The sequence below is a fragment of the Scatophagus argus genome, chromosome 2, assembly GCF_020382885.2.
Source record: "Scatophagus argus isolate fScaArg1 chromosome 2, fScaArg1.pri, whole genome shotgun sequence".
NCBI classification, from domain to species: domain Eukaryota; kingdom Metazoa; phylum Chordata; class Actinopteri; family Scatophagidae; genus Scatophagus; species Scatophagus argus.
Window position 1 is genome coordinate 19,086,459 of NC_058494.1, and position 26,146 is coordinate 19,112,604.

At 41.7% G+C, this 26,146-nt stretch overlaps 1 protein-coding gene across 20 annotated transcripts in view; it reads left to right on the top strand.

Annotated features, from left to right (window-relative positions):
- inpp4b (inositol polyphosphate-4-phosphatase type II B) overlaps positions 1 to 26,146 on the top strand; it is a 207,159-nt gene that overhangs the window by 97,218 nt on the left and 83,795 nt on the right. For 15 of the 20 annotated variants that reach the window (XM_046415765.1, XM_046415787.1, XM_046415751.1 and 12 more), the window contains 2 exons: positions 1,871 to 1,987; positions 24,266 to 24,345. In XM_046415765.1, coding sequence (XP_046271721.1) covers positions 1,871 to 1,987; positions 24,266 to 24,345 — 197 coding nt within the window. Of the gene's footprint in view, positions 1 to 1,870; positions 1,988 to 15,073; positions 15,093 to 15,885; positions 16,098 to 19,928; positions 20,391 to 24,265; positions 24,346 to 26,146 lie in introns of those variants that run through there. The other 5 variants (XM_046415891.1, XM_046415877.1, XM_046415883.1 and 2 more) reach the window with 5 other exon arrangements.

A 26,146-nucleotide genomic window follows, 5' to 3' on the forward strand; every position in this document is an offset into this window, starting at 1 on the left:
CTGCTGATTGTTCTGATGATTCGGCATTCATTTAGGATTTGTTTAGTTTGTGAAAAGCAAACTGGTGTTTTGGCTTTGTGAGGCAGTAATCAGCCATTGTGCAGACATGTGATCTTTGACATCGGTGATCAATGAAAGGAATAATGACTGACTCTGGACCACAAATTAATTTAATTGGAGAAACAGACTGTGTTGTATCCCTTAAACATTTCGACCTAACGAAGATCCGACGGGCGAAACGTTGTGCATTTGAATGAGTTTGTGGTTTGGAGCCAGTGTGCAGTCTTTTCATCAATGCTGATTTCCCATAGCCTCACACCTACATGTGATGTGCATGTAACTGCACTCCTTCTAATGTTTGCGGTTCTGTGTAGTAAGTCAGTGTTGGTGTTTATCAACTAATTGAGTCAATATTTTGTCTTACACGTGAGGGGTTTTACCTAAAGGAAAATCCAGCGAAACACAAATATAAAATATTTCCCCTGAAAAAGCATAACATGTTATTTTGTTCTGATTTTCAGCTTTATAATTTCTTTGCTAATGGTTTTTTGGTTTTTTTTTTTCAACTCAAGGGTGTGACCATACGTTCATACATGTCTGCCAGTCTGTCTGTGTCAGTCTCATTACGACTCCACACCCAATCCCCATACGGTCCCCAAGGGTTGCATTCTACAGACGCCCATCAGAGCAGAGCAGGGGAAGAGGAAATCCCCAGTGTAAACACAAAGTGCTTTGAAAATTGGTCCAAATAGACAACACCAATCAGCTGAAAAATCTGTCCAGAAAAGAACTTCTTCCCCCAGTGCATTACATTTGCTTATCTTAGGCTTTATTGCAGATCCTATAAATAAAAAAAAATGTGAGGGGCTTCTTGTCGAGTACGTGTAACAGATTTTACTTAAAGAACACAATGACTGGGAGAAAGATGACCTGAATTAACTCAAGGTCATACCTGGGCTAAGGTTTGTACTTGACCCTCCTTAACCTCACAGGATGCCACAGCATAACTTAAATCATAACAGATCTTTTCAAATCTCCAGATGATGCAGTTCAGACTGGCTCTTTTGGAAATTAAATCTCACCAGCAGTGCTGGACACTTGCATATGACAAAATGTTAATCTTTTCAAAATGTTTTTGAAAGCATTGACATGTTTTAGATGCCGGCAGAGAAATCGGTCTTATTTCATGATGTTCGGATGGGTGAAACATCGAGGTGCTCACTCTGCTGGCCCTGCAGAGGTTTAAGAGAGAGAGGGTTTTAAATCTAAAGTAAACACCAGTAACACCTTAACAGGTGGACATTTTTTACAGTGTAATGAAGGCAAAGTTCTCTGCAGGTGATGGCTAAGCAAGCCATGTGGTTCAAAGGGCTTGGCAGTTCAAAATGATGACTGTGTACTGTGATTTCAGCAAAGTTTTGTGTGAGTATTAGTGATTGCCATGCAGCCCTCTGGTATGTTTGAAGACCCGCACTGGCTGCTGTGAGCGCTGGTTTAATCCCATTGCCATCCTGTCACTGTGCCAGCTTTACCTGTCAATGTTTGTTGCTCTTGGCCTGCAGTCTCAGTTGGGAGACTGTAGTTGTGCCAGAGCTCCAGGTAGACCCACCAGGATGAGCTCTATCTATCCCTTCTGTGTGCCCAGGAGAGGCAGCAGGGAAGGCGAGAGGAGTGGAAAGAAACTCCAGGAGGAGGAGGACCGACTGAGCCCAGCTGTTGGCTGATTTACCCACCCAAGCCTCCCTCCTTTTCTCCCTTTTGACTTGCTGTTTTTTTTTTTTTGTTTTGTTTATGAACACTTGTTGCTATGCAAATGTGCACACACTCACAGTATCTTACCCTGTTTCTATGTTGTCCCTCTCTCTGACAGGCGAACAAAGACCCACTGTTTCTGACGGGGGTGACCTTCCCTTCAGAGTATCCCGCTAGCCCGGAGACACTAGTCCAGCTGACTGTGTATGATGCAAAGGACAAGAGCCAGGAATCAGTGAGTGAACAGTTATTGTGTTTCTCTGTGTTTGTTGTATGTTTGCATGTTGAAAATCGCGCATGCGTGAGCGAGAGAGAGATGGAGATAATGATGAGAATGCGTTCAAAGCCAGTCATGAAGCAGTCATCTTTCACATGTGTGCCACTGAGCTTTTACACTTTACAGGGGATGAACATGAAAAGCTGTGAGATATCTGCAGCAGAATCTCATTATGTCCTACTGATTCAGAGGCGCAACGACTTGTTTGCTGATTTATAGCAGGTAGTGAATTACGCCACTATGTTACTAATCATTTGCTTGAGTCAGCCTCAGACCAAGACCTTTGCATTGACTTATGGAGGAAAAGGGTGCTTAGCCTTCTGTGAGCATCTGAGCCGCTACTGTGGCTTTGATCCTCTCGGAAAAGCAGTCGGAGCGTTAGTTAGAATGGGAACAAGACCAGATATGCAGTCTTGACTGGGCCGAGCCCTCTCATTTTCAGACGTTTTATGAAAACTTTATAACACACTCCTCACCGTGGGTATATTGTCCCACATTAATCAAGCGCTCCACTCATCCCTGGGTGGTAAAATCATAACCAGGCATAACTTCTTATGAAATACTCATGAGCTTTACGACCAGCATGTTTCCTTTAAAGCAGTCGTTAGTATTTGCAAATGTGTCACATCAAGGTCTCTGATTTTGCACACTCATAAACTCATTTGCGGTGTCATTTTGTTTGGCATTAGTTAGTTTTGTGCACTTACAGTATGACATTTAAACAGTTTAGTAGCTTGAAACGAATCTTTTTGCACAAAGGTGGGTGGCTTGTGCAATTTGTTGCTTGTTTTGTCCTGAAACTGCGTGTTGTTTTTCCACCAGCTGAGACAGTTTCTTATCGCAAACTGAATCACCAACAGTCACATCATTCTCTTCAAAAACTCCTAAAATATTTCATGTATTTGGACATTTGTGTTTTAGATCTAATTGTATGTTTATCAGTTTATACCCGTTTAAGAGCACACTGAAGTGCAAGTTTGGAGAATCATCACTGATTCTCCAAGTATATTTTTTCTCTAACCTGCCTACTTGCTTGGGACTGGCGCACGTCCAAAAAAATAATAAAAAAATAATGATAAAAACAGCAACAGTACCTTCACGCACTGATCCTGTGTGGACAGAGACTCAGCTGACTGGCTTTTGAGTTAACCCCTTGATTGATTCGTTTGAGAAGAGGGCAGAAGAACTGGACTGAACAGAACTGATAACAGGGATTCTACGTAGGGCAGATTTGAGAAACTGCTGAAGTTCAGAGGTGCTGAGATTTTTGATGATTTTGTTATTATTATTATTATTATTTGAATTTGCCTATCCTGGCAGAAAGGCACCAGGATAAATATGATAGTGAGGGTTTCACAATTCTGGCCTTCAAAACAAAGTCAGATTGATTAGTGGATTAGGGGAATTGTAACATGCCTAACGATGAATGGAGGACATTAATCGAGCGGTTGGTGGTTGTAGCAGTGCACAGGCTGTTTTCATGGATTGCTTTAACATTTAGATATCACAACAAGCTTTACAAAAATATGTAGATGGTCTTTTTAGACAGATGTTTCTGGGCTAGTTCCCCACTCTGCACGTGTGTTGTTTATAGAATGAGTTTGTTCAGGAAGCATACTCGAGATGCTTCCTTAGCACCATCAAACATCTTGGGACATTTTTTTTTTTTTTTAGGCAACTCCCAAATCCATTTTCCTCAGGATAATGAGAGAGTGTTTTCATTCATGTCAGTAGCGTTATTATGGGGAGGTGTCAGTTGATGCAGTCACATAAACAGTGAGGCCATTGTTTTTCCTGCAGAATATGCAATAAACATGCCCACTGGACTCAGTATAAGCCTTTAATTACTTATAAGCAATAGCTCATTATAAATCCAAATATGTTTTCTTGTCTTATAGGTTGTGTAGCAGCAGCCTAAATGGGTGGGTTTTGTCATCACATTGTGCAGTGTGCACAGAAATTCATGTCTCCTGATGTGTAAATTCAGCTGAAGCAGGGATATTATCTGGTCTTGCATGCATATTTGGTGTGCTCTATTTTGGTATTTGGGGCAATCTGTGTTTGTGTCATGGGACTCAGCACCTCCTGGAGACAGTACTCTCCTTAGAGAAGCGGGTCTGGACTTCCACCTCAGCTGATCTGAGGCAAATACAAACTCCACCTGCCAGTAAAATTTTCTTCCAACTAGAAATGTCTTCATCCCGCTCCAGCTTCCTTTACAGATTGTGCTGCTCTCTTCCAACACAATCTGGATAACTTTGTTCACCAAATTTGCAGAAACTAGCTCTGAGCATGGTTCTTGAGTTTGTCGTTGTGCTTGGACCCAGTATTCACATATTAAAGTACCGAGTGTTTAGATCATTCACAAATTCTTGGAAAATGAAATGTCTATTGTCCTACATTGTCCAAATATCTGTTCTTACTTATTTTCTACTGTGGAAAAATTAGATCTAGATTTTATTCAGGTGATGCTTACCACTAAATTCCATTTTTGTGGAATAGTATTAACTCATGTGCCTAGCTGTATAGTCATTTACCTCTTTGGATTCAGCCTCAGAACATAATCCCAGGTGAACTTTGCTGGAAATGGGAACACAGTGTTTTACTTTAAGGTGTGTATTGAATATTCATGTTGAACTGCCACCAGAGGTTTTACTAAACTACACAATGTGGCCAGACAAGCTAATGTCAGGATACAAAGATGTTTCGCTGATGCATGATAAGATATTTACTATCTACATGCAAGTTTTTTAAAAACTTTCTGTGCCCTTTTAAAAAATGCTTTGGATGAAGACTGTTGTATCCATTTCGCTAAATCGCCTCTTTCTTTCTGTTAGTGGACCTCATGTAGGATCTTTATTTCCTCCTTTCTGTTTTCTTTTACCCAGGCACCGGTGCTCTCATGTTCTAGTTGGCTTTTAGATCTTTTCAGCCCCGCTCTGCTGGGCACAGCGTACTTGTCTGGGTCTCATTAGAGAGTCTTTAAGTGACACAGGCATGACCCTGAACATGAGCTGGCACGATGCGTCAGCCTGCAGTCGCTTAAGTGGCAGATCGGGAATCACTCAGCCAAGGCTCAGTCATTAAGTTTAGTTTTTCTTTTTCTTTCTTTTCCAGAGAGAGTGAGCGTGGGGGTAATTTGCTGTGTTTGCATGTGTGTATTTTACAAGTCAGCTGTCAAAGTTTTACATACTACTTTCACCTCCGGTAGACAATGATGAACCATGAGCTGATTTACTGCAATGGAAAGCAGATAGCACGCATGGCAACCATTCAATATATATGTTATGTTTACCAAAAAATATGAGGATCCCAAATAAAAGTCAGACTATTTACACTGTTAACAAATATGCAAAAAGTCCAAGGTGAGTTACACAGTCTTAATTTCAGCAGAGAAACTGAACCGCGGGAGAGTGTATGTGGTCTGCATAAAGGTACGTTTAAAGAGTTCATCAGAGTCCAACAAAACTCCCTTTCCCACAGGAGAACACAAAGAAGTGACTGGGCGGAAAAGACAAGACAGGGCAGTGAACCTGAAGGCACAATTAGTCAAAAAGCCAAAAACAGAGATCAAGCCTGACGTGTATACCGCAAGGAGGAACAGAACACTCTGGCGAAGGTGGAAAGAGATGACCAGTCTTCACATAGTATCAGCAGGTAATTGGGTTGAGTGACAGGATAATGCAGAACAGGTGCGCAGGAATGAAGATGACTGGAGGATTGACAGAGCCCGTCCAGCTCTGCTCCGGATTGGCTTGGACAGGTAGACAAAGAAACATATAGAAGGGATTAGGAGAGAACAGGGGAAGCAGAGGCACACAGGGAAAAACACTATCGTAACTAACTGACATAATTCCAACAATATATAAAAGAAAAACAACCCTAATTTGTTGTTTTTGTCTGAATTTCCATGTCTCCATCTCCATCACGTCCATGTCTTGTCACCGTAACAGCTTTGGAGTGGAAATCCAAGGGGCAGAAAGGGTGATAGAGCGAGGTTTATAGATGACTGCATTAACATTCGTAGAGCACTGGAGAATTTCATAGTGGGATGATTTTCCCGCTGCCTTGGGCTTCCCATTTAGATATTCTAAGATGACACTGGCTGCATGGTCATGAATATTTGAGAACACGCACAGAGCTGAGAGGAAGATAAGCGAAGGAGTGGAGGTGTGAGAAGGAGTACGACAGGGTTAGATATCCTCAGGTGTAAGCAACCCCCCCCCCCAAGCTCTAGTTGTCAAGGAATGACAGGATAGCCTTACTTTGTCACTGATGTCTTACCTGCAAGTGCACTTTGGGGCATTAAATTCCCTCTCAGCTCACATTCTGATCACTGAATCAAGAAATATTCACTCTGGATGAAAAGGTGTCAACTTTACAGAGATCGCTTTCTTTAAAGCAGTTTTATCATGGACTCACCGAAGTGTTTGAACACAATGAACAGGTATGCTTCAGAGTATAACTAATGTACTGCATCTTGCCTTGAATATTGTTTAAATAAGGAACGAGACAAAACCATATCTGGCAGCCGTGGCAGGTAGCGCAAAATGGCATTTGCATTTCAAATATGGGGAAAGAGACTCAAGTGTTGCACAACTTTCACCTGCATTGGAGGTTGGAGTGAAAGATGTGGTCTGACAAACCATTTAGGACTCTTGTATTAAATCTCAGTAGCCAGTCATCTTCAAAGTTCATCAGAAATCAGTGCAAGACTCGTCTGAGAGAGGTGAGATAAGTAGAGGCCTTGAGTTATATAAAAGGGAACATTATAAAATAAGATTATTTGAGTGTGTTGGGTGCATCTGGTTTGTGCTCACTTACCTCTCTGAAGAGGCTTGAAGGCACCCTGCTAATGACAGACCTGTGGTTTGTTGTCACTGCAAACCTATTACTGAGTGTTCTTGTGGTATAAAGGGATAGGACAGCTGCCTCTGGAAGAGCTCTTCTCTCTAATCACAGCCTCATTTATCCTGCCTTTGCTCCCTGCAATCTGCAGTGAACGCGTAATGCAGTTTTCAGCTTGCATTCCTATTACTGGCCGTGGTGAGGATTTCTGATTGTAGTGCGACAAACAAAAGACCCGACACTAGGTGAAGCAGAAAAATGGCGCTAGTGTTCATTCATTTTCATACAGCCACCATGAAGTGCGTTCAGTCAAATAAAACGCAAGCAGAGGGTTTTTTACTGAGTTGCTGTAATGGTGATCTCCTCCTCTGGCTGCCACAAACAACCTGATGAACACATGCACACTGTCTGCACAAAAGAGGTAGAGCAAGATGTTGTTGATTCAGGGGGCAGTGGACAAAGAGCTGTTCAAAGATCTGTCTCAAACTGGTGGCCTATGTGCCACACACACACACAGACGCTTAATGAGAGGAGTCCCAGTGCACAGCTGGGATGAGATATTGTTGGAGTTTTTCACTTGGTTCCCTTCTTGAGCTTTACATCACATTACAAACTACATTAATTAATGTAGTTTGTTTTTTACACTCCGTTTATTTTATCTCCCTGTGCAGTTACAGTGCTGACTTCGGGTCAGAAACATATTTGACATATATAAAGATGGACGATGCATCACTTCCTCCCGCTGTACAAACATGAAGTCAAAATATCCTGCATGAGCGAGTCAGTCTCAAGCAACACCCAGCTGCCACTCATTTATTTTATGGCATCAAATCTCTAATTAAAACCAAACCTGAAAGGAACACTGAAGCATACATTAATGTGATAAGAACTACCTAAATTGACAGACACCATCTTTGAGGAAAAAAAAAAAAATAAACAAATTCAAGAGACTCACAAGCACAACATACAGTGTGCTCCAACATGTAGTATAGTTGGGCAAGTGTGATGTGAAAACTTGAGGTCAACTCAGAACGGACAGAAAGTAGGAGACATTGTGTGTGCCATTTCAAGGATTTTGACTTTATGTGGTTTTTTTTTAATTTCCTGTAAAAAAAAAAAATATGTCTGACCCACATTACAGAATTTTTAGGTATGCCTTAATACATGTGATGGGGATCTTTATAATATGCAATAATAAAAAAGACGGACGGTGTCGCAGCAAAAGCCAACCTACAATTTCTCAGCAGGTGTTGTCTTGCAAGTCTGGATGAATTTGGCTTGATTAAAATTTCAAAACATTTCAGGACCGTGTGAAGCTAAACGCTAAAATAACTCTTTTAGAGATATAAACTGATTTAACATTACCCAGTATGCTTTCAGTCTCTCTATACCATGTACAATGTTGAAGGGCTGTGATTGTTCCAGATTCTCTTATTCTTTTATTCTGCTTATTCTTCCAGATTTGAGAGCTGTTTGACTGGCAGATATTAGCCACATCTCAGGAGGCAGTTTGAGCAGCCACTGTTCCATGGTGAATTGTCGCTCCAATTATGAACTGCTGAAGTATGGAGAATCCCAGCCTCAGTTAATCCTGCCCTGTCAATAATCATGATGTGTAAAAGGCGGTGACTTGACGTATTTTTGGCACAGCCACTTGCTTTTAGCTGGATGAGTGTCAATGTGGTGGGAATTTTCTGTAAGTGCACGAGTTTACTGCCAGAAAGAGAGAGAGAGGGGAGAGAAATGGAAGCAGAGATGGAAACGGCAGACAGTGAGAAACGGCTAGAGGGGACACACACGCACACACTCTCGCACACACGCACAAACACATAAACACACCTTTAGAAGAACCAATCTCAGAGATATCCAAGAATGGTCTTGGTAGTGATTTGGTGGACAGCTGAGCAGTGATAACCTACGAGAGTAACAGTCCTAAGATAAGGAACTCTTCTTGTCTGATGGCCACTTTGCTTCTCTCACCAATGTCAGCCAATGTCACAAGTGCTGCAAAGTACTGCTGTTCACACTACGCACTACTAAAATTTGTCAAACTAGTGACCTCTCTCTCTCTCTCTCTCTCTCTCTCTCTCTCTCTCTCTCTCTCTGTCTCTGTCTGTCTCTCTTTCTTTCTCTTTCCTGCTTGGCAGTCTTGCCAGGCAATAAGTGTAAGATACTTTACTGGTAGGGTTAGTATTAGTTGCTGTAATGTACGTGAGTCGCTTGAATGGATGCATATATTACAGAATATAAAGTGCAGTTATATTCAGAGCCTCCAGAGTAGTTATATTCAGAGCACTGTTTCCATTATTCCTTATAACAGTGTTTGACACCTTATCAAAATATTGTTTTACAAAAAGATATGTTTTAACATGTATAGTATTTTTTTAATCATTGTTTGTTCAGCGAGGGTACTGAAAATAGTGCTTTTTTTTTTACACACTTTGACACCAGTCAGCTGCCCAGCACATGAACTGCTCTGAAATAGTGCTTTATTTTGAAGGGCTTTTATGATCATTACTCTGAAGAGTTACCATACGTATATGCATATCACCATGCTTTTCCTCTCACATACACAGCTGAAAACCGCACAGCGGGAAGTGAAATATTATTATTATTATTTTATATACACGACTCAAATGTTCAAAACAACACAAAAATAACAAAAAAATATATATATATTATTTGGTCACACACACAAATGAAAAGCTCTAGTGTATCCTTCAGTCTGGATCAAGAAGACAGTGCGTTGTTCATTCATCCATTCACCGACAGTCATCAGGACTGTCTTGCTAAAGGGACCGAACCACCAAACCTGTAATTACTGGCCAACCTGCTCCACCTCCTGAGCCACAACCACCTTCATAAGTCTGACAGCCGGATCTGTTGGCCACTAGATTTTCCACTGGTGCAGTTGGGGTTAAGTTTATAACCAAGGAGCACCACAGGGATGAACATGAAGTGGAATAAGCTCTGGTCTTTAACCTTTCTCGCAGATTTATCCTGCTGGGTTCAGGGCTTCAACCAGATGCCTTCATTAGATTAATAGGGAAAACAGTATACAACATACCAGGCTGAGACATGAGGGGCCTATGCAGTAATCCTAAAGATAGCTCTGGTTTAAACAGTGTGTGCAAATCAGCAAATTCTACCTTGGTTTCCACCTGCAGGTTGGATAAATTGTCTGACCTCTAAATCAATCAAACACTTGCGGACTCATTTTTGATTGAAAGTTAGCAGAGAGTCTGCCAGTCGCGGCAGAGAGGGGTGAGCGCCATGGATGGTGACAGGTTTGACATTTGTCAATCATGACAATGGCAAGTGAGCCACATAGATGGGAACAAGTCAAAGCAGTGGGAACTTGTGGGGTGGCTGTGGGCATCACTTGTAGGTGTGTGTGTGTGTGTGAGAGAGAGAGAAATTCTTGGCTATCAGCATCCAGTGATAATGGGTAGTAACACCTTCACTGTCACCAGGGAAAGTGCTGTAGTCTCTGTAATTATGACATAATGTACTGTACACAGAACTTCCACTTTTTCTGCTCACACATTCTACACATCTCAACAGGCTGTAAATTATCCCTGTTCGTGTGCATTCAATTTCATATTCTAGAAAGACAGGCTACTAAGAGTGCATTTGATGAATTGCACAATTACGTTTCTATGAACCTCCAGTTGCCTATCCAAATCCAGAAATCGTTTTTTTTTTATTACCCTGTAGCCATAAGGCATCGCTGAGTGCCATCTGAATTGCCTTTTTTCATAAATTCTCCCTGATTTCAGGTCATTTTCCTAAGTTGAAATGTCTGCGCTTTGACAGCTTTGCTAATTACTCACTTCATTACCGAGCCTCTGATTTTGTTTTTAACACTGCTCCTGTTACTGTCGCCAATGGCCCCAGCTTTTCATGCCCCATTACTAGCAAAAGTGAAGGGATAAAACATCAGGCGAGAAAGCTTAGAGGAACCTGCTTTGCTTTGTATGATAATTGGTAAAGCATTCACTTTGGCACAAATAAAAAATCTCTGGCGGAGACTTTCACTTTAAGTGCTTGAGCAAGTGGAAAGTGCTGCTGCAGAGGCCAGATGCATGGAAAATGTATGGATAATAGGCTGCTGGTACGGGTGTAAAGTCTGCCTTGTTTGTGAACACATTTTGCGAATAAAGCTCATCATTTAAGAAACCGCAGCAGCTTTTAATATTATGGATTCTGAATACATACTTTATGGCAAGACTCCAAAACATGAATGGGATTTGCTTTTCACCAGACCAATACATTTAACATAGTAATGAATTAAAGTGCTTCTTCAACCTGAAGCTCTGTACAGATTGGGACAGACTGTCCTCAAAGCCTTGCAAGTGCTGCTCTGTCTGCCTTTGCTTATTAAAATAGAAAATCCGGTTAACTTTAGCACACTTGTAAAAGTGTTGGAGCCAGACAGATGACAATTGAGGGGGAATAAATGGTCCCCAACCCTGGAGAATAGAAAGTTTAAACACTCTGAAGCTTTTTTATTGACAATTCAGCCCTCGGTCTGCCCTGTCGGGTTAGCAATACATATGTCTCACATGGGATCTGAAAAGCCCCAAGGACAGACTGTTAGGAGTGTAACGTGTCACACTGGAGCGATATGTGTGAAAACATTTGAGCCCGAGTCTTTAAAGTGCTTCCTCGCAGTAACAATCTCATTTTCGTTGGCTGACAATACTTCAAACTCCTGTTTACTGTATTTAGGAGGGCACCAGTTAATTACTTTGTTTTCCCACATTGTTTGCCCCAACTGTGTTGACATGCACTTCAATAAAGTGACTCATTGTGCCAATGAATATTTACAGTTGTTGGAAATTAAGTGCACTCTAGGTTGTGTCGTGAGGGTGTATGCAGTCACTCGTGAAAATAGTTGTTGGAATAGTGCACACTCATTAAAGCAACCAACTAAATCTAAGCGGGGAAGCTAATTACTTATAAAAACTGCTGAGCAGATGCCTAGTGCTTTTGCCATGAGGAGACGCCCTTTCTTGCTAGTGTAAAGCCACAAGTTAACGCGAGTGAAGTACACCAGTATACAGTCTAATTATACACAGATGTTACAAGGAAGCCTTCGTGGAGACAGTGAGTTCATTAGTGTTTGGTTATTTTCGTTAGGAGTTACAGTACTACTGAAATTAAAGGGATGCTTTTTAGACATTTCAGAAAATATACGGTACAGACAAGAGAATGATATCAATCTTGTCATATAACTAAATTCATATGGATTATGTTCATATACAATATAACCTGGTATTTACTTTCAGTGGGATAAACTGACGTCCCCTTAAAGCCAGCTATACATCAGGATGATACAGATAATCAAACGAGGGGGAGAATCAGAAACTGCTTGCGCTTGTTTTATTTTTAAGGCCGTTGGATGGAAAAGGTTATGGACATGTGCAATATAGTATTCTGGCTAAATCTTACATAATCTGCTACTGTGCATGTAAATCACAGTAGGCTCCTTTTCCGTGCAGCTGACACGCATATAAATGGAGCACAGCAAAGTGTAACCACTTGATGCTGAAGTGCGCCTTTCCAGGAAACCTCCTCTTCGTCATAACCTCTCCCAAACCCCTTCCTGTATAATCCTACCCCAATCTCCTCAAGGTGGGATTTGTCTGGATCAATTTCATAATGCATTATTCATTTGAGAATTTAATCAAATATCTCCTCCACCAATCAGCAAGACCAATACTTCTCCCTAACCTTCCCCCACTTCTCTACCCATCATATCAGTGATTGTTAGTGTCACCTGCAATAGCAGATTATCAGCCAAATGAATTACTGGGACACAGGTGAATTAGACACTTGGCTGACCGTAATCTTTCTTCTCCGGGAAAAAGTAGCTTAGTGTAATTTAGATTTTTTTTTTTTTTTTGAAAGAAAGAAAGAAAGAAAAAAAGCAGATGGGGAGAGAGGAAGAGAGAATAAAAGTGCTTGAGAATATCCCCTTTCTGTCTGGCTTCCCGCGGGTTTCTGCAGTGTAATGGTTTCCTTTGAGAGGCACTGGTGGAAAGTGCTGATGCTTGTTGGCTCTCTCTCTCTCTCTCTCTCTCCCTCTCTCTCTCTCTCTCTCTCTCTGTGTGTGTATGTGTGTAAAGGCAGCTATTTTCCATGTCTAACGGAGCCACTGATGAGTTTGCCAGGGTCTTGTACAGTGTGTGAGATTGTTGCGTTTTGTGCACACGTTTAAGCCTGTGGGAAAGCAGTATTTGTTGTCATGTGTTTGAGTGTCTGCGTGCAGCGTAGTCGTAGTCATTTTGGGTGGGTGCAGTTTAAAATCCTACAGTTGTTTAATTTAGACAGTTGAAATATAGAATTTTATGACATTAGTTCATAATTTTATATTTCAGTCTGATCATCGTCGTGTGCCGCCACTTGCACTGCAGCCTGCCATCTGCGTTTGTTGATGAAGATAATGAAACATTGCTGTCCTCCTCCTCCTCCTCGCCTTGTCCGGGAGGACTGAAAAGTAAATGAGTGCGGGGCGGATGGGTTATTGTTCCGACTTTGTTGTTCCCTTCTGTTAACGTGGTTGGATTTATATGATAATCAGAAATCAGCCAGCATTGTTTCCCCTCTGCACTCCCAAAGAGGGTGGGAGGCCTTTAAACATCTCAAAAAGGCATCTTTTTCACTCTTCAGGAAATGCAACTGTATTTGTTTTGATCTCATGTCTTTGTTTTTATATATATAAATATAATTTTATGCGCTATTCATAAGTGTACCAAAAACAAGAAAAACAGTAAATCTGAATCTATTCATCTGCTATCTCATAGCCACCAAGGACAAATTCTGCTTTCACATAAGCAGTATATTTAGTTCAAAAGACTCTTGCTGGAATTGTTCCACATCAAGTGGCAAATATGTCATTTAGGCAACTAATATGTCTGTGGTGTGCTGAGGAACAAAAATAGCTAGCGGCTTTTGCACCTCTCCCACTCTTTCCTGCATCTTGTTGTTTATGAAGTCAAGGTGGTGCGAGCCGCCTGAAATTGCAGCTTGTATATGGACTTAGCTTTACGTTATCCCATGAGAAAGTAAGGGCAGGAGAGCTTGTTCTGAAACTCCCACACAGCAGGAGTGAGTGTGCTGCCAGAGCTTTTAAGCTACACTTTGTAGCCACGTCTCGCACCATGAGTGACACACACACGCAGACACACACAGATGCAGGGTAATTTTTTTTTCCTTTATTTTTTTTTACCACTGTACAAATAATGTTAAAGATGACTAAAAGTAAAATAACATTTCAGTTTAAATGCATAAGGCACATGGACAAAAAAAACAAAAAGTTGCACAAAAGCACAGAGATCACTTAAGACTCTCATTACTTTTTGATGAAAGCCTGTCCTTGGTAGTATTTATTTTTGGTGAACATAGCGATTAGTGCAAAAGCATTCCCAGTCTGTTTGGAGAAATATTCAATGAAAGATCTGTCTGCCCACACAACACACACCATCTGCTCCAGCTCCAAATGTATAGCAGCAAAATCCACACGATTGTGTTTGAATCGTTCACGCTGCAGGATTAATGGCCCCAGGTACTTGTATATGTTCTCAGGGCAGAGCTCATTGTGTTCTGACATGTATGTTCAGCAAGTTATGTTCGGCGCGTCTCAGATCAGACTGTACAGTGAAGGCACCGAGGTACAGACTCTCTAGATATTATGGGGCATCAATCCCTGTCTCTCTGCATGTCGAGGCTGTTAACCACCTCTGGGTTGCACCATTGATCTCTGTAATTGTCTAGCACTCTTCAAAGGGAGCTGAGAGTTGGTTTGATCCGAGCTGTTTACTTCTACAACCCCCATAGCCCTTCTCTCTGAAGAAGAGAGCTATCAGCCACTTCAGGCATGAGCTAGCATATTAGAGTACTATTGCTGTGCACGTGCTTGTGTTTGTGTGTGTGTAAGAGAAAGAAAGCGAGATAAAGAGAGAGAGGGAAAGCCTCAGCCATAGCCTGTAGCCGTACACGCCTTGGGGCAAGCTAGAAGCTTCTTGCTGTTGCATAAGGACTTGCAACATGCACATTCCCTGTTATCCATCCATGGGTTTGTACTGCACAGAACCCTAAGCTGAAACTCTGCTGAAGCTGAAAATTACAGGCTTTATTTAGCCATTGTTTGTCTGAGAAATGTTTTCCTGATGCTAGACAACAAAAGCTTCATAGCAATGCCACAACCAAGGTAAGTGACAAACAGGATGTTAAGCTTAGCAACCTGCTTTGTGAGTGATAAAAATGATAAGCTGCGTCCTTGCTGCTCCTATCCGTTGCTGCATTTCTGCGCCTCAACTCAAACCGCAGAGTCATGATAGGGGAAACTGCTAACCGCAGCTTCCGTGAGGTCTAGCAGATAGCACTTCGTAATAAGAAACCAATAAGAAACACTTACACATTGTGAAGTGTATGATCATATGGATCTGTCTTGTCTGCTGACAGAGAGGAAAAGGGTCTGTTAAACTAAACTGTACAGTCTTTGGACCTGCTACCAAGTCATGTTTACAGACTGTGAGTGAGGGAGCCTTGATTTTTATCACCTAGTCTGCAGGGGGATTAGCCATTAAAGTTTATGGGCCAAAGAAGTGAGTGTGTATGGGGTGGGAGGCATTGGTAGTGTGCTTCCAGTATGCCAAGGACAGGATGCATGGGCTGCAGGCTGAGTTTCTTTTTCTCTTACCTGCAGCTTTGTCTGTGAGATAGACAGATGTGGTCTTGGGAATCAGATTGTCTATAACACTAACTGTATCTGTTACTCAAGCCTGTCCTTATCCTTCCTGATGTCTGGTGTAGTGCGTGGAGGTTTCTGTCATAAAGCCTGGGCTGCCTCATACTTGGCCAGGTACCAAAAGGACGCAGCCAGAACGTGATTAAGTAAGCAAGAGCAAGGATAGAGGGAGGAGAAATGAAACACTAATAGAGTGGTAGGAAGGGCTTCTTGTTTGGGTGGCAAGCATTGACAAGCTGAGGAATGTACGTGAGAGCAGGTATGAACACTGTTTCTTCTTGCCTCTCATCTTCCCTCTGAGACAGAAAAATCACAGCTATTTGAAAACCTTTTTGCGGGAAAGAAGGTTATTAACATGTCCACCACTGTGCAGCGTTCACCATACATGGCTCCATAGAGCTATCTGTACAGCAACTGCAGGAAAAGGATCCGTCAAAGGAGTTTCCTCAGGCTTTCAGCAACAGAGTGAGTATTTACTATCCGGGTGGAAAAGTCCAGCCTCCTTTACATGCTCATCCAGTCTCTCAATCAAGTGTGAAAATATCTTCTTGGTTTCTATAGTTTTCAAGCAGCAAGTGTATCTCTTAAAATGTTTTTGCGAATGAGGAGATTTTGCATCACAGAACATGTATTTTCAGTATACTAAACATATTCAACTACCAATGACAGCCACTAGCAGTGCTGACAGAAAGCTGCGTCTATACTTTCTTTCACCTCCTTCTATGTTGGGATTATGTGTCATTTTGTTGAATTGTCTGCAGCGACACACATGAATTGTGACATTATCTGATTGAAAAGCAAATTTCACAGTCCCGGAAAATATCTTTCTCTGGCATACTGCAGAGATACAATGGTAAAAATAGCACACTAGAGAGCCTGGTGAATTCATTCAGTGGGAAAGCTCCAGCCCTCCCAAAATATGGAGATTTTATATTCAGTGCAACACTATCAAAGATGGCATCATAGTCTGGGGTAATGATTGAGTTTGTCTGCCGTTGTAGCTCGTACTTCAGCACAGCGAGCTGTATCCTTCAAACAACTGGCTAATTAAACGAGCAAATGCATTAAGTATTGACATTGCACCATTGTAGCTGCACAATTTAGCAACACTTAGATGTTAAAATATTGATTCAGTTCTTAATCATAATGTTCCTCATAGTCCCCTTCCTTAATTTAGTTTAGATATGGATTTTTCTTAAACCTTCCATGTGTTCTCATGGTAATTTACACTTGTCAGACTCCAGAGTGAGATAAGTATTATCACTACATTATGTGAGTACAGAAGTTAAGACATGGAAAGATATGCCAATTAAGAGCCCACTTCCAAGATTTTACACTCCGTAATCTTGCTGGAATTGCAGCAGATTAAAGTTTAGCTTTCTTTTTTAATCAAAACCAGTTCCAGAAGGCATTCATCTCTCCTGTTTCAGTTTCATGTGTGCACAACAAGTCATGCCTTTTGTACTACAGTAGGTGTGTTTGGTGCCTTTGATACATTTCAAAAGGCATTCATAAAGCAGACAAAAATAGGCATAATAAGGCATGTAATTGCAAAAAAAAAAAAAAACAAAACAAAAAAACAAGAACACCAGCCTTTCATTGCTTGAAGCTCACACACATCACCTTAGGACCTCCATAAGCAACATAAGATGTACGTAGCATCTGGAGCGTGCACTTCACAGGTCAGACTATGCAATTAAAAATCCCTGAGGAACTGATTATATCCACTACATACAAATTCAGAAGTAGAACCTGCCCCCATTTGCCTGAATATAAGACAACCCTGCTTTTTTCCATTAACTGCTTTGGAAGAGACATTTTGAAGAAATGAAATACTCTCAGACCATTCCATTTGGGAGAATTTACCCAGAGATATTATTTGTCCAAGGAGAATATAATTCTCATTTGTGAAACCTTTTTCTCTTGCAAAAGTGAAAGATGAAAGACTTCCATTAAAGCAGTGGGGCTTCATAAAGCCTTGCATGACTGAGTAACTCTAAAAGCCTCACTATAAATACACTTGAAGAAACATGCTAGCCTAGCAACATTACCGTTACAAACAACCCATAATGCAACACTCAATACCCATCTTATGTTCAAGCCAATAAGGTAAAATGTCAGCGCTGTTTGGTTGTCCCTTTCATGCCAGCTGTTACTGATACAGTGAAGAAATAGATGGGGAAGGGCAAAAGGGGGTGAGCTCAGGTCTGGCTGCATCTCTGTCTGCCGGCAGACTTTTCTTTCTTTCTTTGTTACAGATCAGAAGCAGGGGAATGAGGTCAAGGTAGAGAACCATGAAAAGAATAAGTCAGGGAAGAATGAGAGGACATTGTCTAGGGTAGGCAGCTAAAAATGAGAACACATCGGCTCACCCAGGGAAAACACGACCGCCTGTTTTTGTCTGCTTGTCTGAGTTTGGAGGTGACTGGTCGTCTAAGATCCCTTGTTGCTGTCTGTAGGAAAAACGTCAGCTGCCAGTGGCATTTGTTCGGTGATCTTTACATGGGCTCACACATCCAGTGCCTACAGATCAAGAAGGTCCATGAATAATGTGTGTCTGTGCATGTGCAATAGCGATAGCGTTCAACCGCTTTGAGCTGGTTGAATAATGCTAAAAAGCAGGAATTAAGAAGTACTTAAGCTTTTCCCTGTGCAACCAGGAGTCTCAAACATTTTGACTGTGGTAGGTAGCTTGTGCATCAGTGATACATGCAGCACAGGGATGATCTCAGTGTGCTTTTCAGGAACTCACAGTTTGTCTGTATGCTCTAAAATATGTCAAACATTTTGAGTTTCAAAGTGGTGCATTAAATATATATAACAGACAATGCCAGCTTTCAGTGTGCTTGATTCTGATTTTGAACAAGCTTTGATCTAGGATTTTTCCACGAATCCTGTTACTCAACATACATTTCCGTTCCTGTAAGATTCAAACAAAATTCTATTGTGCACAGATTGTCAGAGTGGGAGTGCACACAGAAAAAGCCAAAAACCACTTAATAATCACTGACAAAAAATGTACGAATGGATTTGGCCAACAGCACAAATGCACATAAATGATGTTGCATCGTCAGAGAAAGCAGTTTGTTAGCAGACTAAGAATCATTTTAGTGATTCTCTGGCAGGTATGAGTTCATGCTCTGACTTCCACCTGGCACCCAGGTCGTCAATCTTCATGGTAATGAAGGCAGCTAGAACACTTTGAATCCAGTGTTTCCACCCACACTCCCTAATTCCACTCCCCAACTCCCATATTAAGAGAAGCTGACGACTCATCACCATGACCTCCAGTGCTCAGTGCGTTTGTACATAACCGTCTGTGTGCGCTTGCAAATGTTAGATATCTGGGTGGGTGTGCGTGTCCATGTGCACTTCAGTGTTTGTGTTGTGTTTCTCATTGTGTATGCTTGTGTACCTGCTTGGGGTGATAAGGGCCGGTGTAGAGCATGTCCTTTGTTCTGCCAGAATTACTCATCCTCCTGTGTCAGCATGGGTAAATTAAACCCTGCTTAATCCAAGGTTTGAGTTAAAACCTGAGCTCGGAGTCACTGGTGTTGTTGTGTGAGCTTGTTCAGCATTGTCTCGAAGTCTCAAAATGGGTGTTTCCCTCTCTGGGGCTCATGTGTCGGTGAATGTGTGAGTCTTTTCAGCAAGCCTCTCGTGTGATCATCAAGTAGTTCAGCGTGTGTCTAGAGTTTATTCATTTTGTACATGAACACACACTCCAACACATATGCCTTGCACCATGCAGTTGAAATTCATGTTAATTCAAGTAGCCAAAACAAATTGTAGTTTTACTTTTGGCCATCTGAGTCACAGGCTGCAACCGAAGTGTGACACACAACTCTGTCTGTCTCTCTTTGCCCCCCCCTCCGTGTGTGTGTGTGTGTCTGTATGTATGTATATATGTATGTATGTGTGTGTGTGTGTGTGTGTGTTCGTCATGTGTGTATTCTTATAAACCTTATGGATATATAATATATATATATATTCTTATCCTCTATTCTTCTATGTCTGTCTCCTTTTTTAGTGTTGCTATCTTGGTTCTCAAGCCATTAATTGTTTGCCTTCCTTCCTTTCTGTCTCTTCCTCTTCTGTGTTGTTCCCCCCTCCTCCCCTTTCTTCCCCTTCTCCACCTCAACTGCTTGTATTTGTCTCTCTTCTTGTGGCTCCCTCTCTCTCTCTCTCTCTCCCTCTCTCTCTCTCCCTCTCTCTCCCTCCCTCCTTCTCCCTCTCCCTCTCCCTCTCCCTCCCTCCACCACCACCCCGCCACCCCTTGCTGGTCTCACTTACTGTCAAGCCAGCCACAGCAGCAACAGCGGTAGTGCCAGTAGCTCACTCTAGCCAGTTCTCAGTCACAGTGGAGGCTGCAGTTTGTGATTGTGTGTGTGTGTGTCTATATGTGTGAGTTTAATGTGTCTGCGTGTTTACAATGTACGGTATCGGCCAGTGTGCCTGCTGTTCTGTAAAGTGCGGACATATCGTCTGTGTGGAGTTACTCTAACGAAGACTGGGGCAAGATATGTGGGAAGATTTTCCTGGAGCTCATTAAGAGGAAGAAAGAAGACATAACATCTCTTTTCCTCTCTCTCTCTCTCTCTCTCTCTCACTCTCTCTCTCTTCTTGTTTTCAGTCTATCTCTCTTTCTGTCAGCCTCTAATTTTTTCTATAGCTCTTCCTCACTGTCTTGCCAGCTTACTCGCTTGGTGCTGCAAGGACTGTGTGCACCATAACTGTAAGTGGACTTCCTTGTGTGTGGTACGTGTTACATGCTCTGTGTGAGAGTGTGTGTGTGAGAGGGAGAACGAGAGATCGTTCCCTGTGTGTCAGTTTTAACTTGCTGTGTCCATATTTTGTGCCCGAGTGCACACATTTGCATGTTAGGATAAATGGCATGTCATGACATCTTTAATGACTTAATTAGGCCAATTTGTAAAGCCCTATTTGTACCGAAGGAGCAGTGTATTCATGTAGACACTACTGACCTCTGTGGTATAAATCTGTTCATACTCATAAATGTTTGCCAGATGCGTATTATTCAGCGAGTGCCAAAACTGTCACCACTGCCATTTATATAAAATGTCATTTGTTAGCATAGCATGTGAATGAAGGTCCTCTCCTCCAAATATTCTCTGCAGTGTGTGTGTTTGTGAGACACAGATCAGGAGAGGGAGGATGATTGAGGGAGAGTTAGCACATGTCTCGGGGTGTGTGTGTGTGTGTGTGTGTGTGTGTGTGTCACCCTGTCACTCAGGGCATGGAGAAAATCAATAGATCTGCGGCTCGAGTTGAACCGTTTACCTCTGCCAAGTGATGGACAGACACAGTGGCCTTCAAAGGTCCACAGACAGGCTGCTTGGGATTGCTTGCAGATGTACACTATGACAGCTGAGTGTGCTCCAGCACGAGAGCCTTTAATTTTGATCTTTTGTGTGCGTGCGTGTGTTTTCGAAAGCGCCTTTGTGTTTGGTTCGGAATGTCCATTTATCTCTGAGCTTGTCTAAAAAGTGTCGCTGGCAAGCAAGTTGTTGCTTTTTTTTGAAAGCTAGTGAAGGAGATCATAGATCAAAAGTTTCTCTTGTATCTTGCGATCGGCTCGGCCAATAGGACCAGTTAAGAGAACGAGCAAGAGCAGGTCAAAAGATAGATAGAAAAAAGAGAGAGCCAGAGCATGTGAGGAGGGAACGGAGCGAGGCCATCATAATCAATCCTCCATGATCCTGGAAGAGCATCATTTGTCTTCTTTTCTCACTCCACTCCTCCTCTTGCCCCCATCTTTCTCTCATTTTCTGTGATGCAGCTACTTTGATCTTGTGTAAGAAGATCGTCTCCAGAGCTTCATTACTTTTAAAGCCTTCATCGTGAGGGGCCATAAAAAGATGCTAAGGAATGGATTTCTAACACCATTTACCAGACGTTCTGTACCGACTTGCGAGTAATGGCTACACAGGGATATAATGTTCCTCCGAGGTGTAATGGCCTTCTGTGCCTTGTGCTCTGGGTTATCAGGGCAAACTAGGATGGGCTATGATACATCAGTGCTGAAGAGTATGACATTGTGCATATTAAGTGGTGCCTACTGGGGGTCCAGACTCTGTTTAATTCAAAAGGACATGTCACTGTGTTGCATTAACTTCTAAGTGGATACATGCTTGGGGTTGGTTGTGTGTCTTCCTTGGTAAAATTGAGCTGCTTCTTAAACATTATTATTTTTCTCTTTCTTTCTTTTTTTTTTCACAGCACTGTTGACTGACCTTGTGTTTTGGTCACTTCCTCATTCTCTTTGTGTGCACACGCATGCGTGTGTGTGTCTCTGTTTGCCTACTCGTGATTGGGCCGGGGCGGGAGAATGTGTTTGGGCCTGTGTTTTTTTGTAAGCATTTGGGGATTCATATGGGGTAGCAGGAAAACGCTTGGGGAGGAAATGATTGAGAGAAAAGGTCAGTAGACAGGATGCCCTTTTTTTTAATCTGATCCAGGAGACTGCAGAGAGAGAGAGAGAGACCCAAAAACAGGGAGAGAAAGAGCAGCACAGTGGTAGGAAGAGGGAGGAACCAACATTAGAGGTAGCAGAATGTAGCCTGATAGCCAAACAAAAAACAGAAAAGAAAAACAGTGTGGCAGTGGAGCTAACTCAAAACCAAATTTTCAACCACACACTAACCTCTTAAGTGTAAAAATCAGTGAGTCATGTTGGCCTTATGATGCAAGTCGCAAGGGAATGCAAGTCATGCATAATACAGTATGTTCATACTTCTAATTTTTTTTGTCTCAACTCAGGGTATCTGTTAATGCCAGTGCAGACAAGAAAAGGTAGAAGGAGAATCTTTATTTGTTATATTCGTTACAGTCATATTTGGTATAATGTAGTGAAACATTTAACCCCTCCCTGAGGAGCAGCGGGCAGCCACCATATGGCACCTAGGGACTCAACTCCACCTTTTGGTCGGTGGTTTGGTTGCAAGGACGCTGGAAGGAAAGTTAAACTAATGTTGCACTATACTTGTTTTTGATGATGGGGAAAATCAGCAGAAGCAGACACAATGGCCTAACCACAGCTGGGAATCAAACCCAGGACCTTCTTTTGAGGAATTTAGTGCTAACCGCTGAGTTATGTACAGCTCATTAGAGTCACTTTTATGTTAATTTACATCAGGTCCGTGACTGCTGTGAGCAGTCAGACTCTCTTTGACTGAATAAATGTAACTGATAATTGAGACTCTGAATTTCATGATAGTGAAACAGTATTTAATGTGGATTTGTCATGTCATGACTAAAGCTGGAATGATAGATCATTAATTGATTAGTCAGTGCAAGAAAACTGAGGATTTGCTGCTTTTTTGTCATATATTTGATAATGAACTGAATATCTTTGGATTTGGATAAAACACCATGTAGGGCTCTGGGAAATTATCGTTTATAGTTCGTTATTTTCCAGTATTTTATAGACAAAACTTCTCGTGTTCATTGAGATAATGGTTTGCAGATTAATAAGTAATGAACAATAATAATGATTGTTACATGCAGCCCTAGTCATGACTGATACCCGATCTGCTTGATGAGGGCTGATGCTGATCCGGAGTATTGGATCGTGCATCTCATTTTCACAGGTTGACTTTGTTTGTGCTCACTTTTCTATAAGGTGCAGAGAAAAACCGTGTTGAATGTGTGGAAATCCTCTGGTGGTTGCTTACAATATCTGAAACTCATTTGCATTCATTACAAAATCTTCGCAGGCAAGATACGGCCTTTGACAGCTATCTTAAGGAACAGACTCAAATGACACAAATTGTCTTGTTTTGCATTGTCATTTCAGTGTTGGAAGAACCATCACTGGCACTTTTATAAAAGACATATGCATAAAAATTAAAAAACAAAAACAAAAAATAAAACAAACAGTCAAGTTTGGTACAGGAAAGGACTAGAAATAGTACTGTAGCATTGCAGTATCTTGGACACAGGCTGCAAATATATTAATTAAGATATTTTTGCCCCAGCCTCATGAAATATGTGGACTCACCTTTTGTACCGGTTGTTAATTACCTGTTCTATCTACTCTACAGCGTCCTTGGCATGGTCTTAGCCCTCCCCTCCTGTAGCACAAGCTAGCTTGTTGATGGTGTTAGATGCAGATGCAGGTGCAGGACTTTTCTGTATGTGTGAGTGGATGTGCCTGCGTCTTGGCATGCCCATGAGAGAGAGAGAGAGAGAGAGAGAGTGTGTGTGTGTTTTCTACGAACGTGGATCGTCTCTTCGTTATTGATGGGCTCGTCCCCTACCTCACTCTCCATGACCCAGTTCTCTTGTGCTGACACCCCCTGTTCACGATCACGCCTGCAGCAAACACATGTTGTCAGAGCCGTGAAAAGGAGACGAGATTGTACATCGCTGTGCCTCATGTCAACAAGATCACGTATTTGTGCTTTTTTAGATCACGGGGTTCAAAATAATAGCTGCAACATTATGCCTGGCACTTACCTGTTTATAACACTTCTGCGGTACGATGAAAAGAAGAAAAGAGCTGTTCAGCGGTCTCTTTTTATTGCCTTATTTTTCAACAGTTTACATGCTGCTGGAATAATTCGCCCAGTGTTAACCTGTTATATTTTTTCCTTTTCTGTCTGGTTTCACAGAGCAGCTTCCTGGGTAGTGCAACATTTTCAGTAGGCGATCTGCTGAGGGCTAAAGATGAACGCCTGACCTTGAGTCTCAGGTGAGTGCATGTTTCTGTCATACTCTGTTCATTGCTCTCAGTGTCCCTCCAGGCTAAGTAAAATTCAGACTTTAGAATCCAGAGATTATGCCTCTTTACACAAGAACTGACAGACCAACTTAAACATCAAACTGAGGAGAGGTGGGAAAAGAAACCTTCCCACAGATGTTGCAACAGCAGCTTGAGGAAGGTCACAGTATAGCTGCTAGGGTTGTTTGTTTCAGTATTGTTGAGTTGGCTTGTGGGTATACAATACAGTACTCCAGTCTACTTTTTTCTGCTTTTATTTTATTTATTTATTTATTGTGGTAAATGGTGTGGGTGGTAGTCGGTGAATAATAATGGTAATAAATTAACTGAATGAAAAGTGGGCCAAAACCAGTTTGTTTTTCAAGGACATTTTGAAATATTTCATACCTATACATACATATGCATAACATTTTCATACATATATACGTGTGGATCCGAAGACTGACACTCATTCAATGGATAGCTCAGGCATATTTTTTAAGTTTGGTCTGATTGTGAAAATGTTCTATAAAGGTCAAGAGAATGATTGTCTCCTCCGCTTTTATCCAGTCAAGGTAAAGTACTTTAGAAATTCAGGCAGCCAACAGAGGAAAAAAAAATTAGAGGAAAGTTGATGTATAAGTTACTTAAGACAAGACTGTGAGGATATAATCAGTATTTTTACCTCAAACATGACTGCTTGTTTTAGTCTTTGGAGGATCGCTCACAAGCAGTAGATAAGCTGAGCTCCTGAACATGATTAATGGCATGTCCATCTCATGAGGCACTCAAAGAAGTATGACACAGGTCTAAGAATAAATGCCTACCAAGACTTGACCAGCATAAAATGATAATTTGCTGGTGGGTTTAGTTATTTTACACACAGCAGTGGAGTGCTTTTTGAGGAGGGACTGACACAACAGCATCTCATGCATTGGCTGGAAATTAGTGTTTGTTAATCGTTTTAATAATGTGTGTTGCGGTAGAGACAGAAGAAACACCTCTGTTGCCTGTGGTGTGTTAACGGACTGCTTTCTTTGTGTGCAGTTCAGTGTACACTGAGCTAATAGCCTGGCTGTCATTAATGGCTCAGATCAGCTCTTACAACTACACACCTATGAATATTCACAGACTTTTCTTTATATTATAACCATTTAAAAACAGCAGCATAGTTTCTTTTTTGCTCCCCTCCAGTTTTCATCTTGCACTGTTGGATGTGTTTACAAGAGCAACAAATCACACCTCTGACCGACGACACGTGCCATTGATCTCGGGTATGGTCAGAGGTGAAACAGTGAAGCGCTCCTCTCTGTTTAGTGTTAAGTTACTCTTTAAACTATTGCTATTGCTAGCTGCTTGCTGTTGCTGATCGCTGCTTGCTGCTGCTGCTGTGCGCTTTACAGGCCAGCTGCCAGCACTGCGTTTTGAGCTGATTCATGATGCTTTTCCCAATAAAGCATTACTCAACTACACCGCATTGTAACGTATGTTTCATCATTCAGTATGCTGTTGTGTGCAGAATGCAGAGATAACAGTAAATAACATTTCTATTTTGGCTCAGTTGACTGTGACCCAGGATTGTTTTATATATTTGTAGCGCAAAAAGAGTTTTGTCCCATGCACAGGAATCACACAGGGCTTTCTTAACTGAGGAACCGTAATGAGGAGGCTACCATGGAGAAATGTGAAGATCAGATGGGTTACCATGGTGACCGGGGACATGAGTCCACCTTAAGCTATAAATGCTGTGTATGCTAGTAATAATGGTCCTACACAACAGGATAATTTAAAA